Genomic DNA, 23,804 nt, shown 5'->3' on the forward strand with positions numbered 1-23,804 from the left:
CCTTCCCGGTGTCCCCAACTCCTTCTCGGTGTCCCCAAGCCCTCCCTGGTGTCACTGTCCCCTCCCTGGTGTCCCCAAGCCCTTCTCGGTGTCCCAAACCCATTCTCGATGTCCCCAAGCCCTTCCTGGTGTCCCCAACTCCTTCCCTGTCCCCGGCCCCCCCCCCCCCCCCCCCCCCCCCCCCCCCCCCCCCCCCCCCGTTGTTCCAGTTCCCTCCCCGCTGTCCCCGTGTCCCCTCCCGCTGTCCCCGTGTCCCCTCCCCGTGTCCCCTCCCCGTTCCTGTCCCGTTAAAGGCGCTCCCGCTCCGCTCTGTCGCCGATGTCGCCGCGATGTCGCCGCTCGCCGACCCCGAGAACCCCGCGGGGACCCCGCGGCCCTGCCGGTGCCTCTGCCCGGACCGGGACCGGGACCGGGACCCGAACCGGGACCGGGACCCGAACTGGGACCGGGACCAGGACCGGGACAAGAACCGGGACCAGAACGGGCACCAGAACCAGAACTGGGACCGGGACCGGGACCAGAACGGGCACCAGAACCAGAACTGGGACCGGAACCGGGACCAGAACGGGCACCAGGACCGGGACGTGAACCCGGACCAGAGCGGGTACCGGAACTGGGACCAGAACCGGGACATGAACAGGGACCCCCACCAGAACTGGGACCAGAATCGGGACCGGAACTGGGACCAGAACCCGCACCAGACCCGGGACATGAACCGGGACCCCCACCAGAACTGGGACCAGCACCGGGACCGGAACTGGGACCAGCACCGGGACATGAACTGGGACATAAACCGGGACCAGAACCAGGAAAAGAACCGGGACCAGAACTGGAACCGGGACCAGAAGCGGGACTTGGAGCGGAACTGGGACGGTCCCGACGGTCCCCAGCACCGGGACCAGAACCGGGACTTGGAGCGGAACCGGGACCAGAACCGGGAGCAGCACCGGGACCAGAACCGGGACTTGGAGCGGAACCGGGACCATGCCCAGCACCGGGACCAGAACCAGGACTTGGAGCAGAACCGGGACTCGGACCGGTGCCGGTGCCGGTGCCGGTGCCGGAGGCGCCGCCTGCTCGCGGCTCTCGCCGCCCTGGCCGCGCTGGCCGCGCTCGGAGCCGCCGCTGCGGCCGCGCTGGGCGCGCTCCGGGGGCAGCCCCCGCTGAAGGTGGGCACGGGGGGGGCTCTCCGTCCGTCCGTCCGTCCGTCTGTCCGTCTGTCCGTCTGTCCTGAGCGGGGGGTGCCCGCTTGTCCCGGGGTCTGGGTGTCATGGGGGCCGGCTGTCCGGGTGTCCCGGTGTCCGGTTGTCTGGGTGTTTGTCCTGGTGTCCGTTTGTCCAGTTGTCCAGGTGTCCTGGTGTCCTGATGTCCATTTGTCCCAGTGTCTGTCTGTCCTGATGTCCATTTGTCCTGGTGTCTGTCTGTCCTGGTGTCCCGGTGTCCGGTTGTCTGGGTGTTTGTCCTGGTGTCCGAACCGGGACCAGAAGCGGGACTTGGAGCGGAACTGGGACGGTCCCGACGGTCCCCAGCACCGGGACCAGAACCGGGACCGGGACCAGAACCGGGACTTGGAGCAGAACCGGGACTCGGACCGGTGCCGGTGCCGGTGCCGGTGCCGGAGGCGCCGCCTGCTCGCGGCGCTCGCCGCCCTGGCCGCCCTGGCCGCGCTCGGAGCCGCCGCCGCGGCCGCGCTGGGCGCGCTCCGGGGGCAGCCCCCGCTGAAGGTGGGCACGGGGGGGGCTGTCCGTCCGTCCGTCCGTCCGTCCGTCCGTCTGTCCGTCTGTCCGTCTGTCCTGAGTGGGGGGTGCCCGCTTGTCCCGGGGTCTGGGTGTCATGGGGGGCCGGCTGTCCGGGTGTCCCGGTGTCCGGTTGTCTGGGTGTTTGTCCTGGTGTCCGTTTGTCCAGTTGTCCAGGTGTCCTGGTGTCCTGATGTCCATTTGTCCCAGTGTCTGTCTGTCCTGGTGTCCATTTGTCCTGGTGTCTGTCTGTCCTGGTGTCCCGGTGTCCGGTTGTCTGGGTGTTTGTCCTGGTGTCCGTTTGTCCAGTTGTCCAGGTGTCCTGGTGTCCTGATGTCCATTTGTCCCAGTGTCTGTCTGTCCTGGTGTCCATGACATTCGGTGTCTGTCTGTCCTGGCGCCCAGTTGCCCTGGTGCCTGGTTATCCAATTGTCCAGGTGTTTGTCCTGGTGTCCGTTTGTCCCAGTGTCCATTTGTCCTGGTGTCCATTTGTCCCAGTGTCCATTTGTCCAGGTGTCTGTTTGTCCAGGAGTCCGTTTGACCAGGTGTCCGTCTGTCCAGGTGTCCATCTGTCCCGCTGTTTGATTGCCCAGCTGTCCATGTGTCTCTTTGTCCTGGTGTCCATCCCTCTGTCCCGGTGTCCAGTTGTCCATCCGTCCATCCATGTGTCCGTGTGTCCATCATCCAGGTGTCCGTGTGTCCATCCGTGTGTCCATTTGTCCATCCACGTGTCCATCTGTCCATCCAGGTGTCCATGTGTCTGTCCAGGTGTCCATCTGTCCACCTTGGGGACACCTTGGGGACGTTGGGGACATTGGGGACATTGGGGACATTGGGGACATTGGGACACTTTGGGGACATTGGGGACATTGGGACACTTTGGGGACATTGGGGACCTTGGGGACGTTGGGGACACCTTGGGCGACACCTTGGGGACGTTGGGGACCCTCCTGCTGACGTTGTCCCCTCCTGTCCCCTCAGGCCGCCACCGCCGCCCACGTCCTGTTCAGTGCCAGTAAGTCCTGAATGTCCCCTGATGTCCCCTGTGTCCCCTGATGTCCCCTCCTGTCCCTTGATGTCCCCTCCTGTCCCTTGATGTCCCCTGCTGTCCCTGTGTCCCCTCCAGTTCCTGATGTCCCCTGATGTCCTTTGATGTCCCTGGTGTCCCCTGTGTCTCCTCCTGTCCCCTCATGTCCCCTGTGTCCCCTGATGTCCCTCGATGTCCCTCGATGTCCCCTCCTGTCCCCTCCTGTCCCTGGATGTCACCTCCCCGTGTCCCCTCCAGTTTCTGATGTCCCCTGATGTCTCTCGATGTCCCCTGTGTCCCCTCCTGTCCCTGGATGTCACCTCCCCTCCCCCCACCGGAGTCATCTCCAAATTGTCACTCGGGCTCCTCGCAGAGGAAGTGCCACCTCCCCCATTGTCACCTCTCCCACGGCATCCGGGGCTGGCACGGAATGTCCCCAAGCTGTCACGGAGTGTCCCCAAGGTTTCAGTGTCCCCAGGGTGTCACGGAATGTCGCCAGGGTGTCACGGAGTGTCCCCAAGGTTTCAGTGTCCCCAGGGTGTCATGGAATGTCCCTGGGATGTCACGGAATGTCCCCAGGGTGTCATGGAATGTCCCCAAGCTGTCATTGTCCCAGGGTGTCACGGAATGTCCCCAAGGTGTCCCAGAGTGTCCCCAGGGTGTCACGGAGTGTCCCCAGGGTGTCACCGACTGTCCCCAACCCCTGTGTCCCCCGGCTCCCTCCTCCCCTGTCACCAGCTGTCCCCTCTGTCCCTGAGCTACCCCATGTCCCCGTGTCCCCACTGACCGCTGTCCCCTGATGTCCTGATGTCCCCACTGTCCCAGTGACCGCTGTCCCTGTCCCCTCTGTCCCCACTGTCCCCACTGACCGCTGTGGCCCCACTGTCCCCACTGTCCCCTCATGTCCCCCTGTCCCCACTGACCGCTGTCCCCAATGTCCCAATGTCCCCACTGACCACTGTCTCCTGTCCCCTCTCCCCAGTGTCCCCACTGTCCCCATGTCCCCCCTGACGGCTGGAATGTCCCTGGGATGTCACGGAATGTCCCCAGGGTGTCATGGAATGTCCCCAAGCTGTCATTGTCCCAGGGTGTCACGGAATGTCCCCAAGGTGTCCCAGAGTGTCCCCAGGGTGTCACGGAGTGTCCCCAGGGTGTCACCGGCTGTCCCCAACCCCTGTGTCCCCGGCTCCCTCCTCCCCTGTCACCCGCTGTCCCCTCTGTCCCTGATGTCCCCCTGTCCCCCCTGACCGCTGTCCCTGTCCCCCTGTCCCCCTGTCCCCCTGTCCGCTGTCATTGTCCCAGGGTGTCACGGAATGTCCCCAAGGTGTCCCAGAGTGTCCCCAGGGTGTCACGGAGTGTCCCCAGGGTGTCACCGACTGTCCCCAACCCCTGTGTCCCCCGGCTCCCTCCTCCCCTGTCACCAGCTGTCCCCTCTGTCCCTGAGCTACCCCATGTCCCCGTGTCCCCACTGACCGCTGTCCCCTGATGTCCTGATGTCCCCACTGTCCCAGTGACCGCTGTCCCTGTCCCCTCTGTCCCCACTGTCCCCACTGACCGCTGTGGCCCCACTGTCCCCACTGTCCCCTCATGTCCCCCTGTCCCCACTGACCGCTGTCCCCAATGTCCCAATGTCCCCACTGACCACTGTCTCCTGTCCCCTCTCCCCAGTGTCCCCACTGTCCCCATGTCCCCCCTGACGGCTGTCCCTGTCCCCACTGTCCCCTCTGTCCCTGATGTCCCCCTGTCCCCCCGACCGCTGTCCCCAATGTCCCACTGTCCCCACTGTCCCCATGTCCCCTCATGTCCCCATGTCCCCACTGACCGCTGTCCCTGTCCCCAATGTCCTGATGTCCCCAATGTCCCCCTTGTCCCCGATGTCCCCCCTGACGGCTGTCCCTGTCCCCGATGTCCCCTGATGTCCCCCTGTCCCCTGATGTCCCCCTGTCCCCCATGTCCCCCTGTCCCCCCCGACCGCTGTCCCTGTCCCCCTGTCCCCCTGTCCCCCTGTCCCTCCTGACCGCTGTCCCTGTCCCCAGGCTCGCCATCCCCGTCGCTGTCCCTGCGCTACGAGCCCGGCGTCCAGGGCGTTTTCCTGAGCGGTGACATCCAGCTGGACACCCCGAGGACGCTGCGGGTGACATCCGCTGGCCTCTACCTCCTCTACGGCCAGCTGGGTGTCACCTGCACGGCGGCCACCTGTCCCCAAGGCGCTGTCACCCTGCGGCTGCGCCGCGCCGCGTCCCCGAGGCCGCTGCTGGCCGTGCCACTGTCCCTGCCCGCTGCCACCGGCGGCCACCAGCAGCGCTCGGCGCTGGCCCAGGCCGTGGCACAGCTGTGGCCTGGGGACACGCTGAGCCTCCAGCTGGTTGGGGACACGGCTGGGGACACGGCTGGGGACACGGGCGGGTGGCAGCTGGAGCAGGAGGAGCGCGAGGGAAACTTCGTGGGGCTGCTGCGGATCGCGGTGGCGTGACCGGTGGTGGCACCGGGTGGTGGCACCGGGTGGTGGCACCGGGGTGAGGAGGGGCTGGCCGGCCTGGTCACCTGCCGGGGTGGGGCTTGGGGACATCAGGGTGTCCCGAGTGTGGAGGTTTGGGGACGTTGTCGAGGGACATCGGTGACGTCCAGACCTGGAGGTTTGAGGAGAAGGGACACCGGTGACCTCCAAACCCAGAGATTTGGGGACAAGGGACATCGGTGACCTCCAAACCCGAAGGTTTGGGGACAAGGGACATCGGTGACGTCCGTGGTTGGAGATCTGGGGACAAGACCACAACACCCAGAGATCTGGGGACAAGGGACATCGGTGACATCCAAACCCAGAGATCTGGGGACAAGGGACATCAGTGACATCCGTGGTTGGAGATCTGGGGACGAGGGACATTGGTGACCTCCAAACCCAGAGATTTGGGGACGTCAAGTGACATCGGTGACCTCCACACCCAGAGTTTTGGGGACAAGGGACATTGGTGACCTCCAAACCCAGAGATTTGGGGACAAGACCCCCATGCTCAGAGATTTGGGGACATCAGGGGACATTGGTGACATCCAAGGCTGGAGATTTGATTGACAAGAGCGCTGTGTCCAGAGATTTGGGGACATCAAGTGACATTGGTGACCTCCACACCCAGAGATTTGGGGACAAGGGACATCGGTGACATCCAAGGCTGGAGATTTCAGTGACAAGAGCCCTGTGTCCAGAGGTTTGGGGACATCAAGGGACATCGGTGACGTTCATGGCCGAAGATGTGGGTGACAAAACCTCGTCCCCAAAGATTGAGGACATCAGGTGACATCGGTGACCTCCACACCTGGAGATCTGGGGACGTCAAATGACATCACTGACCCCCCCCAATTTGGTGCTTGGGGACATTTGGGGACCTCGTGGACCCAGTGCTGGACACTTGGGGACACTTGGGGACATTCGGGGACCCAGTGCTGGACACTTGGGGACATTTGGGGACATGGTGCTGGACACTTGGGACCTCCTTGGGGACATTGGGGACACTTTGGGGGGAGGGTCCCTGCTGTCTTTAATTAATTGTTGTCCTTAATTAATTATTTATTCATTGTTGTCCTTATTTATTTATTAATTAATTAATAAATTTATTTATGTGTTCTTTTTACGAACCGGATTGTCCCCAAAAAATGGGGGTGACAACCCTGGGGTGGCACCGAGGGGACCTCGGGGGGTCCCCACCTGCAAATCCCCCCCAAATTTAACCCCATCACCCCCAAATTTGCCCCAGAAACTCCAAAATTTGCGAAAATCCCCCAAAATTTGAACCCCAAAATCCCAAAATTTTCCCCAGAACCCCACAAAATTTGCCCCAGGAAATCCAAATTTGCTGAAAATCCCCCAAAATTTGAACCCCAAAATCCCAAAATTTTCCCCAGAACCCCACAAAATTTGCCCCAGGAAATCCAAATTTGCTGAAAATCCCCCAAAATTTGAACCCCAAAATCCCAAAATTTTCCCCAGAACCCCACAAAATTTGCCCCAGGAAATCCAAATTTGCTGAAAATCCCCCAAAATTTGTCCTGGAGTTCCCCAAATTTACCCCAGAACCCCCCAAAGTTTGCCTGTGAGCCCCAGAATTTGCCCCAGAGACCTCAAAATATGTCCTGGAGTCCCCAAAATTTAACCCCAGAACCCCCTAAATTTGCCCCAGAAACCCCCAAATTCGCCCCAGAGGCCCCAAATTTTCCCCAGAACCCCCAAATTTAACCCCATCACCACCAGATTTGCCCCAGAAACCCCAAAATTTGCCCCAGAGACCTCAAAATATGTCCTGGAGTCCCCAAAATTTAACCCCAGAACCCCCTAAATTTGCCCCAGAACCCCCAAATTTAACCCCATCACCACCAGATTTGCCCCAGAAACCCCAAAATTTGCCCCAGATCCCCCCAAAAATTGCCCCGGGTGCAGAGTGTGGGGTGGGAAATGCGGGGTGCAGAGTTTGGGGTGTCCCCATGACCCCTGTGGTGTCCCCATGTCCCCTGTGGTGTCCCCATGTCCCTCATGTCCCTCACCATGTCCCCATGACCCCTGTGATGTCCCCATGTCCTTTATGGTGCCACCATGTCCCTCATGTCCCTTACCACGTCCCCATGTCCCTTATGATATGTCCCTCATGTCCCTCACCATGACCCCTGTGGTGTCCCCATGACCCCTACAGAGTCCCTGTGACCTCTCTGGTGTCCCCATGACCTCTCTGGTGTCCCCATGACCCCTGTGATGTCCCCATGTCCCTTATGGTGCCACCATGTCCCTCATGTCCCTTACCACGTCCCCATGTCCCTTATGATGTCCCCTTGTCCCCTCTGATGTCCCCATGCCCCCTGTGACATCCCCAAGTCCCCTCTGGTGTCCCCATGTCCCCTGTGGTGTCCTCATCACCTCCGTGGTGTCCCCACAACCCCTGTGGTGTCCCCACGTCCCTTCTGGTGTCCCCACGTCCCCTGTGTGTCCTCATATCCCTTATGGTGTCCCCATGTCCCTTATCATGTCCCCAATGTCCCTTGTGATCTCCCCATGTCCCTTATGGTGTCCCTCATGTCCTTTATGGTGCCACCATGTCCCTCATGTCCCTCACCACGTCCCCATGTCCCTTATGGTGTCCCCATGTCCCTTATGGAGTCCCCATGTCCCCTGCGGTGTCCCCCTGCCCCTCATGGTGTCCTCATGCCCCCTATGATGTCGCCATGTCTCTTATGGTGTCCCCATGTCCCTCATGTCCCTCACCACGTCCCCATGTCCCTTATGGTGTCCCCATTACCCCTCTCGTGTCCCCACGCCGCTTCTCATGTCCCCATGTCCCCTTGGTGGTCCCCACACCCCCCCACATACCCCCTGTGACATCCCCATGTCCCCTGTGACGTCCCCATGTCCCCTGGGTGTCCCCATGTCCCCTGTGATGTCCCCATGTCCCTTATGGTGTCCCCATTACCCCTCTCGTGTCCCCACGCCGCTTCTCATGTCCCCATGTCCCCTTGGTGGTCCCCACACCCCCCCACATACCCCCTGTGACATCCCCATGTCCCCTGTGACGTCCCCATGTCCCCTGGGTGTCCCCATGTCCCCTGTGATGTCCCCATGTCCCCTTGGTGTCCCCATGTCCCCTGTGACATCCCCATGTCCCCTGTGACGTCCCCATGTCCCCTTGGTGTCCCCATGTCCCCTGTGACATCCCCATGTCCCCTGTGATGTCCCCATGTCCCTTATGGTGTCCCCATGTTCTCTATGATGTCCCCATGTCCCTTATGATGTCCCCATGTCCCCTTGGTGTCCCCACTCCCCCCCACATGTCCCCTCTGGTGTCCCCATGTCCCTTATGGTGTCCCCATTTCTCTTATGGTGTCCCTGTGACCCCTGATGTCCCCATGTCCCCTTTGATGTCCCCATGTCCTTTATGGTGTCCCTATGTCCCTTCTGATGTCCCCATGACCCTTCTTGTGTCCCCATGTCCCCCTTATGATGTCCCCATGACCTCTGTGATGTCCCCATGTCCCGTCTGGTGTCCCCATGTCCCCCTGGTGTTCCCATGTCCCTTATGGTGTCCCCATGTCCCCTATGACATCCCCACGTCCCCTTGGGGTTCCCATGTCCTGTCTGCTGTCCCCATGTCCCTTATGGTGTCCCCATGACCCCTGTGATGTCCCCATGTCCCCTTGGTGTCCCGATGTCCCCTGTGGTGTCCCCACATCCCCTTGGTGTCCCCACTCCCCCCATGTCCCCCTCCAAGGACACCCCAAGCCGAGTGCTCAGAAATGACTTTTTTAACCAAAAAAAAACCCAAACAAAAAAGGCGGGGAGGGGACGAAAAGCGCCCGGAGAAGAGCGGTGACACCCAGGGCAGGGTGCCACCCCAGGGTGGGGACACTTGGGGACTCAGCTGGGACAGCCGAAGAGCGTCATGGACTCGGAGAACTCGACGAAGTCCTGGCAGCGCTGCTGCAGCGCCGCGTCCTGGCACGCGGCCTCCGAGGGCCACCCCTCCAGCCACGTGTCCTTCCCGATCAGGTACGAGAAGCTGGGGACACAGGGGACAGCCATGGGGACACGGGGACAGATGGCAGGACATGGGGACAGATGGCAGGACATGGGGACACAGGGACAATGGGGATAATGGGGATAATGGGGACATGGGGACAATGGGGGCAGTGGGGATATAGGGGACAATGGGGACAGTGGGGACATCAGGAATTTAGGGGACAATGGAGACAATGGGGATAGAGGGGACAATGAGACAATGGGGACATGGGACAGTGGGGATAATGGGGATATTGGGGATAATGGGGACATTGGGAATTTAGGGGACAACGGGGACAATGGGGACAATGGGGACAATGGGGACAATGGGGACAATGGGGACAATGGGGACAATGGGGACAATGGGGACAATGGGGACAATGGGGACAATGGGGACAATGGGGACAATGGGGACAATGGGGACAATGGGGACAATGGGGACAATGGGGATAATGGGGACATGGGGACAGATGGCAGGACGGGGGGACACGGGGACAATGGGGACAGTGGGGAAAATGGGGACAGTGGGGACAATGGGGACAATGGGGATAATGGGGACATGGGGACATGGGGACATGGGGACAGTGGGGACAGAGGGACATGGGGACAATAGGGGCAATGGGGACACAGGGGACAATGGGGACAAAGGGACAGCCATTGGGACAGCCGTAGGGATAATGGGGCAATAGGGACAATGGGGACAATGGGGACAGTGGGGACAAAAGGGATAGAGGGGACAATGGGGACAATGGGGACAGTGGGGACAATGGGGATATAGGGGACAGTGGGGACAATGGGGGTACAGGGGCAGTGGGGACACAGGGGACAGTGGGGACAATGGGGACAATGGAGATAGAGGGGACAATCGGGACAATGGGGACAATGGGAATTTAGGGGACAATGGGGACAACGGGGACAATGGGGACAGTGGGACAGTGGGACAATGGGGCAATGGGGTTATGGAGGACAGGGGACACAGGGGACAGTGGGGACAATGGGGATATGGAGGACAGGGGACACAGGGGACAGTGGGGACAATGAGGACAATGGGGATAGAGGGGACAGTGGGACAGTGGGGACAATGGGGACAATGGGGACTTCAGGAATTTAGGGGACAACGGGTACAATGGGGACAGTGGGACAGTGGGGACAATGGGGGTACAGGGGCAGTGGGGACAAAAGGGATAGAGGGGACAATGGGGACAATGGGGACAGTGGGGACAATGAGGACAATGGGGACAGTGGGGACAATGGGACAATGGGGTTATGGAGGACAGGGGACAGTATGGACAATGGGGATAGAGGGGACAAAGGGACAATGGGGACAATGGAGACAATGGGGCAATGAGGACACGGGACAGTGGGGACGGTGGAGGTATGGACAATGGGGATAGAGGGGACAAAGGGACAATGGGGACAATGGAGACAAGGGGGCAATGAGGACACGGGACAGTGGGGACGGTGGAGGTACGGGGACAAGGGGGACAACGGGGACATGTCCCTACTGTCTGCCGGTGACCCAGAGGTCGCTGGCCTGTCCCCAGACCAGGTAGTCCTGTCCCCTGCGCAGCTGCAGCGCGTCCCGGCACTGCTGGTGGCTCACGAAGGTCCTGTTGCTGCCCGCCGGGTCCTCGTCCGTGCCTGCTCGGCGTGGCACCGTGTCACCATGGCAACGTGTCACCATGGTGATGGATTACCGTGGTGACATGTCACCATGGCAACGTGTCACCATGGCAACGGGTCACCATGACACCATGACACCAAGTCACCATGGCGACGGGTCACCGTGTCACCATGGCAACGTGTCACCATGGTGATGGGTCACCATGGTGATGGGTCACCATGGCAACGTGTCACCATGGCGACAGGTCACCATGGAGACGGGTCACCGTGGCACCATGGCTCCATGGCGCTGTGTCACCATGGCACCATGTCACCATGGCAACGGGTCACCGTGGCAATGTCTCACCATGGCTCCATGGCAACGTGTCACCACATCACCCTGTCACCATGGCACTATGGCACCGTGTCACCATGGCACCAGGTGACCGTGGCACTGTGTCACCATGTCACCGTGTCACCGTGTCACCTCCACCCCCCAAACACGGCAGCCGTGGTGACACCACCCCACAACCTGTCACCATGTCACCATGGCACCACGTCACCTTGTCACCATGGCACCATGTCACTGTATCACCCTGTCACCACGTCACCTTGTCACCATGTCACCATGGCACTATGGCACAGTGTCACCATGGCACCATGGCACTGTATCACCCTGTCGCCATGTCACTGTGTCACCATGGCGCTGTGGCACTGTGTCGCCATGGCACTGTCACCATGGCACCACGTCACCTTGTCACCACGGCGCTATGGCACAGTGTCACCATGGTGCCATGGCACTGTGCCACCATGTCACCGTGTCACCGTGTCACCTCCACCCCCCAAACACGGCAGCCGTGGTGACACCACCCCCCTGTGGTGGCACTGGGTGCCTCCAGCTTTGCCAGCAGGCTTGGTGTCCCCAACGCACCACGGTGACACCGACCCCACATGGGTGACACCGACCCCAGCTGGGTGACACCAGCCCCGGTTGGGTGACACTGACCCCATCTTGGTGACACCAGCCCCAATTGGGTGACACCGACCCCACCTGGGTGACACGTCCCCAATGTCCCCAACACCAACGCCACCCAGGTGACATCACCCCACCTGGCTGTCCCCAACCAGCCCACTTGAGTGTCCCCATCTGCAGGTGACCCCCACCACGTCCCCCCTGAGGTGGCCTTGTCCCCCCCGAGGTGACCTTGTCCCCCTGAGGTGACCTTTTCACCCCAGGGTGTCCTTGTCCTGCCCATGGTGGCCTTGTCCCCCCTGTGGTGGCCTTGTCCCCCCTGAGGTGGCCTTGTCCCCTGTCCCCCCCGTGATGGCCTTGTCCCCCCCGTGGTGGCCTTGTCCCCCCCCAAGGTGACCTTGTCCCCCCTGAGGTGGCCTTGTCCCCCCGAGGTGACCTTTTCACCCCAGGGTGTCCTTGTCCTGCCCATGGTGGCCTTGTCCCCCCCATGGTGACCTTGTCCCCCCGAGGTGGCCCTGTCCCCCCGAGGTGGCCTTGTCCCCCCCGAGGTGGCCTTGTCCCCCCCGAGGTGGCCCTGTCCCCTCCCCGAGGTGGCCGTACCCATCTTGATGACCGTCAGCACCTCCATGATGTAGTTGTCGTGGGACGGCGTGTCCTCGCGGGCCACCACCCTCACCTTGTACACTGCCGGGGACACGGGGACAGCGCTGTCACCCCCGCCCGCGTGGCACTGCCGCGTCCCTGTCCCCACCGTGTCCCCAATGTCCCTAACGCCCCCGGCCATGACTTGATGTCCCCGATGTCCCTGACATCCCCGATGTCCCCGAAGTCCCCATTGTCCCCCAACATCCCCAGTGTCCTCAATGCCCCTGATGTCACCATTGTCCCCAAAGTCCCCAATGTCCCCAGTCCTCTCAATGTCCCCACTGCCCCCATTGCCCCCATTGTCCCCATTGTCCCCAATGTCCCTGATGTCCCCAATGTCCCCAATGTCCTCAATGTCTCCAGTCCTCCCAATGTCCCCATGTCCCCAACGTCCCTGATATCCCTGATGTCCCCAGTGTCCCCAATGTCCCCAATGTCCCCAATGTCCCCCTGTCCCCCATTGTCCCCAATGTCCCTATTGTCCCCGGTGTCCCCACTGTCCCCAATGTCCCCCCTGTCCCCCATTGTCCCCATCTCCCCCATTGTCCCCATTGTTCCCAATGTCCCCAATGCCCCCAATGTCCCCAGTGTCCCCATTGTCCCCAATGTCCCCATTGTCCCCAGTGTCCCCCAATATCCCCAATGTCCCCAATGTCCCCCTGTCCCCCATTGTCCCCAATGTCCCTATTGTCCCCGGTGTCCCCACTGTCCCCAATGTCCCCCCTGTCCCCCATTGTCCCCATCTCCCCCAATGTCCCCATTGTTCCCGATGTCCCCAATGCCCTCAATGTCCCCAATATCCTCATTGTTCCCATTGTCCCCAATGTCCCCATTGTCCCCAGTGTCCCCCAATATCCCCAATGTCCCCAATGTCCCCATGTCCCCCATCTCCCCCAATGTCCTCAGTGTCCCCAATGTCCCCAATGTCCCCAGTGTCCCCAGTGTCCCCAATGTCCCCAGTGTCCCCAATGTCCCCAATGCCCCCAATGTCCCCGGTGTCCCTGGTGTCCCCAGTGTCCCCAGTGTCCCCATTGTCCCCGGTGTCCCCATGGCTGTCCCCGTGTCCCACCGTAGTCCACCCCGGGCTCGCAGGCGCGCTCCATGCGTTGGTTGACGGTGATGGCCACGGGCTCCTCCTGGCGCTTGAAGCAGCTCTCTGTGGGGACATCGAGGGGACATCACGGGGACATCATGGGGACATCGTGGGGACATTGCGGGGACATCACAGGGACACGGCCACGACAAGGTGAACTGTGGCAGGGACGTGTCCCCATCACAGTCATGGCATGTGACATCTCATCAATGACGTGTCCCCACCAGGCTCATGACGTGTCCCACCACGGCAGGGACACGTCCCCATCATGGTGACATGTGACATCTCATCAATGACGTGTCCCCACCAGGCTCATGGCATGTCCCACCACAGCAGGGACACGTCCCCATCACAGTCATGGCATGTGACATCTCATCAGTGACATGTCCCCACCAGGGCCATGACGTGTCCTACCATGACCATGACGTGTCCCACCATGGCCAGGACACGTCCCCACTATGGTGGCATGTGACATTTCATCATTGATGTGTCCCACCATGACCATGACATGCTCCCACCATGACTGTGACTTGTCCCCACCATGGCCATGACGTGTCCCCGCCATGACCAGGATGTGTCCCCATCATAGTGACACATGACGTTTCATCATTGATGTGTCCCACCATGGCCAGGACATGTCCCATCATGGCCATGAAGTGTCCCATCACATCAATGTCCCCATCATGACCGTGACATGTCCCCATCATGGTGGCATGTGACATCTCATCATTAACGTGTCCCACCATGACCATGACATGTCTCCATCACATCAATGTGTCCCACCATGACTATGACATGTCCCCATCATGATGACACATGACATTTCATCATTGATGTGTCCCACCATGGCTGTGACATGTCCCCATCATGGTGGCATGTGACATCTCATCATTAACGTGTCCCACCATGACCGTGACACGTCCCACCATGACCATGACATGTCCCACCATGACCATGAGGTGTCCCCACCATGGTGGCAATTGACATCTCATCATTGACGTGTCCCACCCTGCCAGGGCAGCCTGCCCATTCCCGTGTCCCATGTCCCGTGTCACGTGTCCCGTGTGCTGTGTCCCGTGTCCCCGTGTCACCTTCGGCGCAGCGACACACGTCCCCCTGGCAGATCTTGTTCAGCTTCCCGCCCTCCTTGTCCGGGTGGTAGAACCGCGTGCAGCGATCGTCTGCGGGACACGGGGACATGGGGACATCAGGGGATGGCAGGGGACAGCGGGGCACAAAGGGGGACATCAGGGGACACAGGGACAACGGGGGACATCAGGGGACAGAGAGGGATATGGGGACAGCAGGGGACAGCAGGGGACATGGGGACAGCAGGGGACAGCGGGGACAGCAGAGACAGCAGGGACAGCACCGGACACAGGGGACATCAGGGGACAGTGAGGGACACGGGGACATCAGGGGACAGCGAGGGATATGGGGACAGCAGGGACATCAGGGGACAGCGAGGGACAAAGGGGGACATGGGGACATCAGGGCACAGTGAGGGATATGGGGACAGTGGGGGACATCAGGGGACATCAGGGGACACGGGGACAACGGGGGACATCAGGGGACAGCGAGGGATATGGGGACAGCAGGGACATCAGGGGACAGCAGGGGACATGGGGACAGCAGGGGACACCAGGGGATATGGGGACATCAGGGGACATCAGGGGACATCAGGGGACACCAGGGGATGTGAGGGATATGGGGACAGTGGGGGACATCAGGGGACATCAGGGGACACGGGGACAGTGGGGGACACGGGGGACATCAGGGGACACAGGGACAGCAGGGGACAGCAGGGGACAGCGGGGGACATCAGGGGACAGTGGGGGACAGCAGGGGACAGCGGGGGACAACGGGGGACAGCAGGGGACAGCGGGGGACAGCAGGGGACAGTGGGGGACACCAGGGGACACCAGGGGATGTGGGGACATCAGGGGACATCACCCAGGGGGCATGGAGACATGGGGACACTGGGGACATCAGCCAGGGGGACACAGGTGACAGAGGTCATAGAGGTGACCTGGGTGACCCAAGTGGCACTAGGGACGGGGACAGGGACAGGGACAGGGACAGGGACAGGGACAGGGACAGGGGACAGGGAGAGGGAAGGGACAGGGACGGGGATAGGGATGGGAACAACAACAGGGACAGGGACAGGGGCAGAGGGGACAGGGAGGGGACAGAGGGGACAAAGGGGATGGGGACAGGGACAGGGACAGGGACAGGGGACAGGGAGGGGACAGTGCCACACCGATCCTGTAGTAGCTGTAGACGCTGACGGCCGCGGGCTGGATCAGCCCCACCTGGAACCTCTGGTGGGCCTTGAAGGCGAAACACTCCTGGGCCTTGTGGGACACCTGGGGACAGCACGGGGACAGGGACAGGGACAGGGATGGGGACAGGGACAGGGACAGGGATGGGGACAGGGACAGGGACAGGGATGGGGACAGGGACAGGGACAGGGATGGGGACAGGGACAGGGACAGGGATGGGGACAGGGACAGGGACGGGGACAGGGGACAGGGATGGGGGACACGGGGGTGGCACTCAGGCTGCGAGCCACCTCCCCAACACACCCGGTCCTGTCCCCAGCCATGTCCCCGTGCTGTCCCCACCCGTCCCTGTCCTTGTCACCACCTTGAGACCGTTGCTGTCACCACCCCTGTCCCCAGATGTGTCCTTGTCACAGCCTTGTCCCCCTCCTGTCCCTGCCCATGTTGCCAACTCCATCCTGATGCCTGTCCCTGTCCTGTCCCTGTCCCCATCCCTGTCCCCCCACCTTGTCACTGTCCCTGTCCCCATCCCTGTCCTGTCCCTGTCCCCATCCCTGTCCCCCCACCTTGTCCCCAACTCCATCCTGATGCCTGTCCCTCTCCTGTCCCTGTCCCCATCCCTGTCCCCCCACCTTGTCATTGTCCCTGTCCCCATCCCTGTCCTGTCCCTGTCCCATCCTGTCCCTGTCCCTGTCCCTGTCCCTGTCCCTGTCCCTGTCCCTGTCCCATCATGTCCCCACCCTGTCCCCATCCTGTCCTGTCCATGTCCCATCTTGTCATTGTCCCATCTTGTCCCTGTCACCATCCCAGTCCTGTCCCCACCCCCGTGTCCCCAGTGTCCCCAGTGTCCCCACCTTGTCCAGGTAAATGACGACGTTGCTGCGCTCTTTGTCCTGGTCCAGCTCGAACTTGGAGATGTACCGGTCCACGCCCTCGGACAGCTGGGGACAGTGGGGACAGCGTGACACCGGGGACAAGGGGGACAGCGGGGACAGAGTGACACAGGGCATGGGGACAGCAGGGACAGTGTGACACCAGACACGGGGACAGCGGGGACAGAGTGACACAGGGGACAGTGTGACACCAGACACGGGGACAGCGTGACACCGGGGACAGTGTGACACCGGGGACAGTGTGACACCGGACACAGGGACAGTGTGACACTGGGGACAGCGTGACACCAGGCACGGGGACAGCGGGGACAATGTGACACTGGGGACAGTGTGACACCGGGCACGGGGACAGCGTGACATCAGGGATAGCAGGGACAGCGTGACACTGGGGACAGTGTGACACCGGGGACAGGGACAGCGGGGACAGCGGGGACAGAGGGGACAGAGTGACACCGGGGACAGTGTGACACTGGGGACAGCGTGACACCGGGCACGGGGACAGCGGGGACAGTGTGACACTGGGCACAGGGACAGCGGTGACACAGGGAATGTGGGACATCAGGGACATTGTGACACTGGGACACGTGGGGACATTCAGGGACATGGAATGGCATCAGGACATGGGGACACGCCGGGACACGGTGACACCGGGACCATGGGGACACATGGGGACAACAAGGACGCATGTGTGGCAATGAGGGGATATGGTGGCACACAATGGCACAAAGACACGGCGTCCCCTGTCTTTGTCCCCATGTCCCCCCCTCAGTGTCCCCAAGTCCTCCCGGTGTCCCTGTGTCCCCCCATGTCCCCCGTGTCCCTCAGTGTCCCCGGTGTCCCCGTGTGTCCCCGTGTCCCCACACTGACCCTCCTCAGGTCCTGCACGTCTGGCGAGAAGCCCGTGAGCATGGTGACATCCAGGATGGACATGGTGGCATCCACGGTGTCCAGGTGCCTGTGGGGACACAGCTGAGGCCACCCCCGCCTGTCCCCAACCCCCGCAGCGTCCCCAGCGTCCCCGATGTCACCATCCCCACGGGACAAGGTGAGTGCTTTTTGTCCCCAGTGTCACCGTCCTTGTCCCTGATGTCCCCAATGTCCCCAATGTCCCCATTTTCCTCCTTGTCCCCAATGTCCCTTCCTCCCCTTCCCCTCCCTGTCCTCAATGTCCCCAGTGTCCCCAATGTCCCCACTGTCCCCAGTGTCCCCATCCTCTCCCTGATGTCCCTGTCCCCAACAGCCCCTCCCTGTCCCTGCTGTCCCCGCTGTCCCCAATGTCCCTGCTGTTCCCAGTGTCCCCAGCGTCCCCAATGTTCCCAGTGTCCCCACTGTCCCCATCCTCTCCCCGATGCTCCTGTCCCCAATGTCCCTCGTGTCCCTGTCCCTGTTGTCCCCAATGTCCCCACTGTCCCATGTCCCCAATGTCCCCACTGTCCCAAATGTCCCCTGATCCTTTCCCTGATGTCCCTGTCCCCAACAGCCCCTCCCTGTCCCTGCTGTCCCCAGTGTCCCCAGTGTCCCCAATGTCCCCACCGTCCTCACTGTCCCCACTGTCCTCAGTGTCCCCGCTGTCCCCCCTGTCCCCAACATCCCCAATGTCCCCAGTGTCCCCAATGTCCCCACCGTCCTCACTGTCCCCACTGTCCTCAGTGTCCCCGCTGTCCCCCCTGTCCCCAACATCCCCAATGTCCCCAGTGTCCCCAATGTCCCCAATGTCCCCAGTGTCCCCAATGTCCCCAATGTCCCCACTGTCCCAAATGTCCCCTGATCCTTTCCCTGATGTCCCTGTCCCCAACAGCCCCTCCATGTCCCTGCTGTCCCCAATGTCCCCACTGTCCTCAGTGTCCCCGCTGTCCCCACTGTCCCCAATGTCCCCATTGTCCCCAATGTCCCCATTGTCCCCAATGTCCCAAACGTCCCCAGTGTCCCCAGTGTCCCCAGTGTCCCCAATGCCCCCAATGTCCCCAATGTCCCCAACGTCCCCAATGTCCCCAACATCCCCAATGTCCCCAATGTCCCCACTGTCCCCAATGTCCCCAATGTCCCCACTGTCCCCAATGCCCCCAATGTCCCCACTGTCCCCAGTGTCCCCAGTGTCCCCACCTGGTGCAGATGGTGCCAACGCCCCCAATGTCCCCACTGTCCCCAGTGTCCCCAGTGTCCCCACCTGGTGCAGATGGTGATCTTCACAGACCTGATGACATCCTCCTCCTCCTTGCCTGGTGGGGACAACGAGGTGACATCGAAGGTGACACAAGGCACACACGGGGAGTGGCTGGCGGTGGCACAGCGGGGACAGGGAGGGGACAGTTGGGGACCCACCCGTGTTGACCTCCTCTACGCCCACGCTCAGGTCGAAGCTGTCACACTTGTCGTCCTTCTCGGGGACCTTGGCGTGGTACACGGTCACCACTGTCATTGTCCCCTTGCCCACGCCCTCGGCCTTGACCGTGAAGTCCTCGTTCAGCTTGGTCTGAGGGGACAGGGACATTGCGAGGGGACAGGGGACACTGGGGGGGGACAGGGACACTGGGAGGGGACAGGGGACACTGGGGGGGGACAGGGACACTGTGAGGGGACAGGGACATTGGGAAGGGACATTGCGGGGGGCAGGGGGACACTGGGGGGCAGGGACATTGCGAGGGGACAGGGACATTGCGAGGGGACAGGGACATTGGGAGGGGACAGGGACATTGCAAGGGGACAGGGGCATTTGGAGGGGACAGGGGACATTGGGAAGGGACAGGGGACACTGGGAGGGCACAGGTGATAGGGGACATTGCAAGGGGACAGGGGACATTGGAGGGGACAGGGGACATTGGGAAGGGACAGGTGACATTGGGAGGAGACATGGTGATGGGACGGGATTATCCAACAAGGAGACCCAGAGGTGACAGTGCCAGGTGACAATGCCAGGTCACAGGGACAGGGAAAGGGACAAGGTGACAGGTGCCGGGGTGATAAGGTGACAGGTGACAAGGTGACAAAGTCAGTCTGGGACATCCCAAGCCTTGAGAGGACACAGAGGGGACAGGACATGGAGGGGACACTGATGGCCATGGTGGTGGGACGGGATTATCCAACGAGGAGACCCAGAGGTGACAGTGCCAGGTGACACTGCCAGGTGAGAGGTGACAATGCCAGGTGCCGGGGACAGGGACAGGTACCTCGGTGGAGCGCGCCACCAGCGCGTTGCTGTTCTCGATGCGGTACTTGATGGGGCTGGCGCGGCGCGGCAGCAGCACCGACACGTCCAGCTCCAGCTGCTGCTGGGACTCCGTGGCCACCTGGTACTGGGCCAGCGCTTGGAACACCATGATGGTGGCCTGAGGGGACATCGGGGTCACCAGGGCTTGGGGACATTGGTGGAGAGCCCACAAGGACTCCTGGGTGGGTGTGGTGGCCTGAGGGGACATCGGGGTCACCAAGGCTTGGGGACAGCAGCTCTGTGTTTCCACCCGGTGCTGGGCCAGCGCTTGGAACACCATGATGGTGGCCTGATGGTCACCAGTGTCACCAGGGCTTGGGGACAGCAGCTCTGTGTCCACCTGGTGCTGGGCCAGCGCTTGGAACATGAGGATGGTGGCCTGAGGGGACACTGGGGTCACCAGGGCTTGGGGACACCAGCTGGAGAGCCCACAAGGGCTCATGGGTGGTTATGGTGGCCTGACGGTCACCAGGGTCACCAGGGCTTGGGGACAGCAGCTCTGTGTCCACCCGGTGCTGGGCCAGCACTTGGAACACCAGGATGGTGGCCTGAGGGGCCATCGGGGTCACCAGGGCTTGGGGACAGCAGCTCTGTGTCCACCTGGTGCTGGGCCAGCGCTTGGAACATGAGGATGGTGGCCTGAGGGGCCATCGGGGTCACCAGGGCTTGGGGACAGCAGCTCTGTGTCCACCTGGTGCTGGGCCAGCGCTTGGAACATGAGGATGGTGGCCTGAGGGGCCATCGGGGTCACCAGGGCTTGGGGACAGCAGCTCTGTGTCCACCTGGTGCTGGGCCAGCGCTTGGAACATGAGGATGGTGGCCTGAGGGGCCATCGGGGTCACCAGGGCTTGGGGACAGCAGCTCTGTGTCCACCTGGTGCTGGGCCAGCGCTTGGAACATGAGGATGGTGGCCTGAGGGGCCATCGGGGTCACCAGGGCTTGGGGACAGCAGCTCTGTGTCCACCTGGTGCTGGGCCAGCGCTTGGAACACTATGATGGTGGCCTGATGGTCACCAGTGTCACCATGGCTTGGGGACAGCAGCTGTGTGTCCACCCGGTGCTGGGCCAGCGCTTGGAACATGAGGATGGTGGCCTGAGGGGACATCGGGGTCACCAGGGCTTGGGGACACTGGTGGAGAACCCACAAGGTCTCCTGGGCAGCCTGAGGGGACACTGGGGTCACCAGGGCTTGGGGACACTGCTGGAGAACCCACAAGGACTCCTGGGTGGCCTGAGGGGACACTGGGGTCACCAGGGCTTGGGGACACTGGTGGAGAGCCCCCAAGGACTCCTGGATGGCCTGAGGGGTCACTGGTGTCACCAGGTCTTGGGGACATCAGCTGGAGCAGCCCCACAGTGGTGTCATCATTGCTTGGGGACACTGATGGAGAACCCACAAGGACTCCTGGGTGGCCTGAGGGGTCACTGGTGTCACCAGGTCTTGGGGACATCAGCTGGAGCAGCCCCAAAGTCCTCTGAGTGACCTTTGTCTCCTGTGCCACCAAAGATGTCCCCAAAAAGACAACGCCCATTCTGTCACCCCCAGCGCCACCAGGTGTCCCTGAGATGTCCCCGCGGGTGGCCGGGGTGTCCCGTGTCCCACCTGGGTGGAGCCGTAGCCCCCTCCGTAGTAGTTCTGCTGGGCGAGCCACCGGACCACCGGCCCGGCCAGCTCGGACTTCTTCATCTGCACCAGGGCCAGCAGCGCGTAGGACGTGCCCTCGATGTTGTAGGTGCGGGCGTTGCGCTCCTCCCAGCTGGCCCCACCTGTGGGGACATCGGGGACACCTTCAGCCGCCAGGGCCACCCACGGCCACCTCAGCCCGGCCCCAAATTACAGCCGCGGGTGAGGCGTTACCTCAGGAGGATCCAAAACCACTTCTGGAGAACCTCAGGAGGACCCAAAACCACCTCCCCTCACCTCAGTTTCAACCTTCTCAACTCCAAGGTGAGGTGTCATCTTTGAGAACTTCAGGAGGACCAAAAACCACCTCCCCTCACCCCAGTTTCAACCTTATCAACCCCAAGGTGAGGTGTCATCTTTGAGAACTTCAGGAGGACCCAAAACCACCTTCCCTCACCCCAAATTCCAACCCTGGGTGAGGATTCAGTTCTGGAGAACCTCAGGAGGACCCAAAATCACCTGTCCTCACCCCAGTTTCAACCTTCTCAACCCCAAGGTGAGGTGTCATCTTTGAGAACTTCAGGAGGACCCAAAACCACCTTCCCTCACCCCAAATTCCAACCCTGGGTGAGGATTCAGTTCTGGAGAACCTCAGGAGGACCCAAAATCGGCTTTGGAGAAAACCACCCCTGACCCCAATTTCAACCCTTTCCACACCAAGGGGAGATGGAGAACCTCATGAAGACCCAAAACCACCTCCTTTCACCCCAACTTTGACTCCTGTTGAGGTGTTACCTTTGGAGAACCTCATGAAGACCCAAACTCATCTCCTTTCACCCCAATTTTGACCTCTCTTGAGGCTCCACTTTTGGAGAACCTCATGAGGACCCAAACCTGCCTCCTTTCACCCCAGTTTTGACCTCTCTTGAGGCTCCACCTTTGGAGAATCTCATAAAGACCCAAACCCACCTTTTTTCACCCCAACTGTGATCCCTCTTGAGATGCCACTTTTGGAGAACCTCATGAAGACCCAAACCCACCATTTTTCACCCCAGTTTTGACCCCTGTTGAGACATCACCTTTGGAGAACTTAATGAAGACCCAAACCCACCTTTTTTCACCCCAACTGTGATCCCTCTTGAGATGCCACTTTTGGAGAACCTCATGAAGACCCAAACCCACCTCCTTTCACCCCAATTTTGACCCCTGTCGAGATGTTACCTTTGGAGAACCTCATGAGGATCCTCTCAGTCTTGAGCTTCCCGGCCAGGGCCAGCGCGTAGGACGCCAGGGCCACCGTGTAGGGCCGGGCCAGCTGCTCGTAGCGCCGGGCCAGGAACCCGGCGGCTTTGTTGATGCTCTCGTCCAAGTTCTGGGAACGAAGGATGGAAAATTTGGGATCTCAGGTGGCTTCCATGACGGTCTGTCACCTCGGGAATGTCCCTGTCCCCGCGTGGGGTCACTCACGTTGACGTGGTCCTTGCAGGTGTCCCGTGCCTCCTCCAGGGCGATGAGGACGAAGGCGGTGAGGGACACCTCGGGCTCGGCGCCTTGGTAGCCTCCCTGCGGGACAAAAAAGAGGGGAAAAAACTTGGGATCGGGGTTTTCCAAGTGCTCGGTGGTCCACCAGGAGCTCATCCAAAGATCTGTCCTTGACAGGTCTGGGGGACACCCAAGGGACACCCAAATTTCACCCAAGGGACACCCAAAGAATATCTGACCTTCATGTGACCTTCAGGTGAGGTACACTCAAGGGACAATCAAGGGGCACCCAAGGAACATCCAAGGGGCAATCAAGGGGCACCCAAACTTCACCCAAGGGACACCCAAAAAACACCCAAGGGACACTCAAATGTCACCCAAGGGACAGCCAAAGAATATGTGACCTTCACCCAACCTTCAGGTGAGGAACACTCAAGCGACAATCAAGGGACAGCCCATGGACACCCAAACGTCACCCAAGGGACATCCAAAGAATATTTGATCCTCACATGGCCTTCATGTGAGGAACACTCAAGGGACACTCAAGGGACACCCAAAGGACGCCCAAATGTCACCCAAAGGACATCCAAAGAACATTTGACCTTCATCTGACCTTCAAATGAGGAACAACCAAGGGACACTAAAGGGACACCCAAGGGACACCCAAGGGACACCAAATGGACACTCAAAGAACACCCAAGGGACAC

The 23,804-nt window shown here is 61.2% G+C and overlaps 2 protein-coding genes across 2 annotated transcripts in view; one reads left to right on the forward strand and one right to left on the reverse strand.

Moving 5' to 3' along the window:
- The first annotated feature begins 243 nt into the window (after positions 1-243).
- Positions 244-5,662, forward strand: LOC120505097 (aspartate and glycine-rich protein-like). Its single transcript, XM_039715321.1, has 3 exons — positions 244-1,169; positions 2,718-2,751; positions 4,800-5,662. Exons 1-3 carry the CDS (start codon positions 330-332, stop codon positions 5,234-5,236), a joined length of 1,311 nt encoding a protein of 436 aa, XP_039571255.1. The 5' UTR covers positions 244-329; the 3' UTR covers positions 5,237-5,662.
- A 3,362-nt stretch (positions 5,663-9,024) lies between these two features.
- C3 (complement C3) overlaps positions 9,025-23,804 on the reverse strand; it is a 43,752-nt gene continuing 28,972 nt past the window's right edge. Inside the window, exons 31-44 of the mRNA XM_039715320.1 lie at positions 23,083-23,178; positions 22,837-22,987; positions 21,595-21,758; positions 19,951-20,109; positions 19,106-19,256; positions 18,951-19,002; positions 17,651-17,738; positions 16,745-16,831; positions 15,869-15,974; positions 14,700-14,789; positions 13,585-13,671; positions 12,471-12,554; positions 10,801-10,936; positions 9,025-9,296 (exon numbers count right to left, since the gene is read on the reverse strand). Coding sequence (XP_039571254.1) covers positions 9,155-9,296; positions 10,801-10,936; positions 12,471-12,554; positions 13,585-13,671; positions 14,700-14,789; positions 15,869-15,974; positions 16,745-16,831; positions 17,651-17,738; positions 18,951-19,002; positions 19,106-19,256; positions 19,951-20,109; positions 21,595-21,758; positions 22,837-22,987; positions 23,083-23,178 — 1,593 coding nt within the window. The 3' untranslated portion in view covers positions 9,025-9,154. The remainder of the gene's footprint in view (positions 9,297-10,800; positions 10,937-12,470; positions 12,555-13,584; positions 13,672-14,699; positions 14,790-15,868; positions 15,975-16,744; positions 16,832-17,650; positions 17,739-18,950; positions 19,003-19,105; positions 19,257-19,950; positions 20,110-21,594; positions 21,759-22,836; positions 22,988-23,082; positions 23,179-23,804) is intronic.

The sequence above is a fragment of the Passer montanus genome, unplaced genomic scaffold (genome assembly GCF_014805655.1).
Source record: "Passer montanus isolate IOZ18808 unplaced genomic scaffold, ASM1480565v1 scaffold322, whole genome shotgun sequence".
NCBI lineage: Eukaryota > Metazoa > Chordata > Aves > Passeriformes > Passeridae > Passer > Passer montanus.

Coding starts and splice junctions, on each gene's coding strand:
- LOC120505097 (XM_039715321.1), top strand. CDS start 330: ATGTCGCCGCTCGCCGACCCCGAGAACCCCGCGGGGACCCCGCGGCCC. Junction 1,170..2,717: donor GGGGGCAGCCCCCGCTGAAG/GTGGGCACGGGG, acceptor CTGTCCCCTCAG/GCCGCCACCGCCGCCCACGT. Junction 2,752..4,799: donor CCACGTCCTGTTCAGTGCCA/GTAAGTCCTGAA, acceptor CCCTGTCCCCAG/GCTCGCCATCCCCGTCGCTG.